Source organism: Emiliania huxleyi (assembly GCF_000372725.1).
Source record: "Emiliania huxleyi CCMP1516 unplaced genomic scaffold EMIHUscaffold_244, whole genome shotgun sequence".
Taxonomy (NCBI): domain Eukaryota; phylum Haptophyta; order Isochrysidales; family Noelaerhabdaceae; genus Emiliania; species Emiliania huxleyi.
In genome coordinates this window covers 60,519-63,156 of record NW_005200218.1, presented here as the reverse complement: position 1 = coordinate 63,156, position 2,638 = coordinate 60,519, and the positions used below count along the sequence as shown (strand labels likewise).

The following is a 2,638-nucleotide window of genomic DNA, read 5'->3' as shown; positions in this document are numbered from 1 at the left end:
AGACAATCTCCCTGCCGAGCTCGTTCACACCGCGTGTTCGCAGCTCGACTTGTGCCGCTGCATGGCACTATAGCGAGATGCTAATCTCTCGCGCGCGAGATGAGACAATCTCCCTGCCGAGCTCGTTCGCACCGCGTGTTCACAGCTCGACTTGTGCCGCTGCATGGCACTATCGCGAGATGCTAATCGCTCAAGAGATGAGACAATCTCCCTGCCGAGCTCGTTCACACCGCGTGTTCACAGCTCGACTTGTGCCGCTGCATGGCACTATAGCGAGATGCTAATCTCTCGCTCAAGAGATGAGACAATCTCCCTGCCGAGCTCGTTCACACCGCGTGTTCACAGCTCGACCTTTGCCGCTGCATGGCACTATAGCGAGATGCCAATCTCTCGCTCAAGAAATTAAGCAATCACTCTGCCGAGCTCGTTCACACCGCGTGTTCACAGCTCGACTTGTGCCGCTGCATGGCACTATCGCGAGATGCTAATCTCTCGCTCAAGAGATGAGACAATCTCCCTGCCGAGCTCGTGCACACCGCGTGTTCACAGCTCGACTTGTGCCGCTGCATGGCACTGTAGCGAGATGCTAATCTCTCGCTCAAGAGATGAGACAATCTCCCTGCCGAGCTCGTTCACACCGCGTGTTCGCAGCTCGACTTGTGCCGCTGCATGGCACTATAGCGAGATGCTAATCTCTCGCGCGCGAGATGAGACAATCTCCCTGCCGAGCTCGTTCGCACCGCGTGTTCACAGCTCGACTTGTGCCGCTGCATGGCACTATCGCGAGATGCTAATCGCTCAAGAGATGAGACAATCTCCCTGCCGAGCTCGTTCACACCGCGTGTTCACAGCTCGACTTGTGCCGCTGCATGGCACTATCGCGAGATGCTAATCGCTCAAGAGATGAGACAATCTCCCTGCCGAGCTCGTTCACACCGCGTGTTCACAGCTCGACTTGTGCCGCTGCATGGCACTATAGCGAGATGCTAATCTCTCGCTCAGTCAAGAGATGAGACAATCTCCCTGCCGAGCTCGTTCACACCGCGTGTTCACAGCTCGACTTGTGCCGCTGCATGGCACTATAGCGAGATGCTAATCTCTCGCTCAAGCGATGAGACAATATCCCTGCCGAGCTCGTTCACACCGCGTGTTCACAGCTCGACTTGTGTCGCTGCATGGCACTATAAGCGAGATGCTAATCTCTCGCTCAAGAGATGAGACAATCTCCCTGCCGAGCTCGTTCACACCGCGTGTTCACAGCTCGACTTGTGCCGCTGCATGGCACTATAGCGAGATGCTAATCTCTCGCTCAAGAGATGAGACAATCTCCCTGCCGAGCTCGTTCACACCGCGTGTTCACAGCTCTCGACTTTTGCCGCTGCATGGCACTATAGCGAGATGCTAATCTCTCGCTCAAGAGATGAGACAATCTCCCTGCCGAGCTCGTTCACACCGCGTGTTCACAGCTCGACTTGTGCCGCTGCATGGCACTATAGCGAGATGCTAATCTCTCGCTCAAGAGATGAGACAATCTCCCTGCCGAGCTCGTTCACACCGCGTGTTCACAGCTCGACTTGTGCCGCTGCATGGCACTATAGCGAGATGCTACTCTCTCGCTCAAGAGATGAGACAATCTCCCTGCCGAGCTCGTTCACACCGCGTGTTCACAGCTCGACCTTTGCCGCTGCATGGCACTATAGCGAGATGCCAATCTCTCGCTCAAGAAATTAAGCAATCACTCTGCCGAGCTCGTTCACACCGCGTGTTCACAGCTCGACTTGTGCCGCTGCATGGCACTATCGCGAGATGCTAATCTCTCGCTCAAGAGATGAGACAATCTCCCTGCCGAGCTCGTGCACACCGCGTGTTCACAGCTCGACTTGTGCCGCTGCATGGCACTGTAGCGAGATGCTAATCTCTCGCTCAAGAGATGAGACAATCTCCCTGCCGAGCTCGTTCACACCGCGTGTTCACAGCTCGAAACTTGTGCCGCTGCATGGCACTATAGCGAGATGCTAATCTCTCGCGCGCGAGATGAGACAATCTCCCTGCCGAGCTCGTTCGCACCGCGTGTTCACAGCTCGACTTGTGCCGCTGCATGGCACTATCGCGAGATGCTAATCGCTCAAGAGATGAGACAATCTCCCTGCCGAGCTCGTTCACACCGCGTGTTCACAGCTCGACTTGTGCCGCTGCATGGCACTATCGCGAGATGCTAATCGCTCAAGAGATGAGACAATCTCCCTGCCGAGCTCGTTCACACCGCGTGTTCACAGCTCGACTTGTGCCGCTGCATGGCACTATAGCGAGATGCTAATCTCTCGCTCAGTCAAGAGATGAGACAATCTCCCTGCCGAGCTCGTTCACACCGCGTGTTCACAGCTCGACTTGTGCCGCTGCATGGCACCATAGCGAGATGCTAATCTCTCGCTCAAGCGATGAGACAATATCCCTGCCGAGCTCGTTCACACCGCGTGTTCACAGCTCGACTTGTGTCGCTGCATGGCACTATAAGCGAGATGCTAATCTCTCGCTCAAGAGATGAGACAATCTCCCTGCCGAGCTCGTTCACACCGCGTGTTCACAGCTCGACTTGTGCCGCTGCATGGCACTATAGCGAGATGCTAATCTCTCGCTC

At 55.6% G+C, this 2,638-nt stretch overlaps 1 protein-coding gene across 1 annotated transcript in view; it reads right to left on the bottom strand.

The window, feature by feature from the left end:
• The window catches only part of EMIHUDRAFT_430171 (threonine-tRNA ligase), a gene marked incomplete at its 3' end in the record, with an annotated part of 5,865 nt that overhangs the window by 1,958 nt on the left and 1,269 nt on the right, over positions 1-2,638 (bottom strand). The window contains 4 exon segments of the mRNA XM_005778508.1: positions 446-549; positions 637-815; positions 1,760-1,952; positions 1,964-2,104. Coding sequence (XP_005778565.1) covers positions 446-549; positions 637-815; positions 1,760-1,952; positions 1,964-2,104 — 617 coding nt within the window.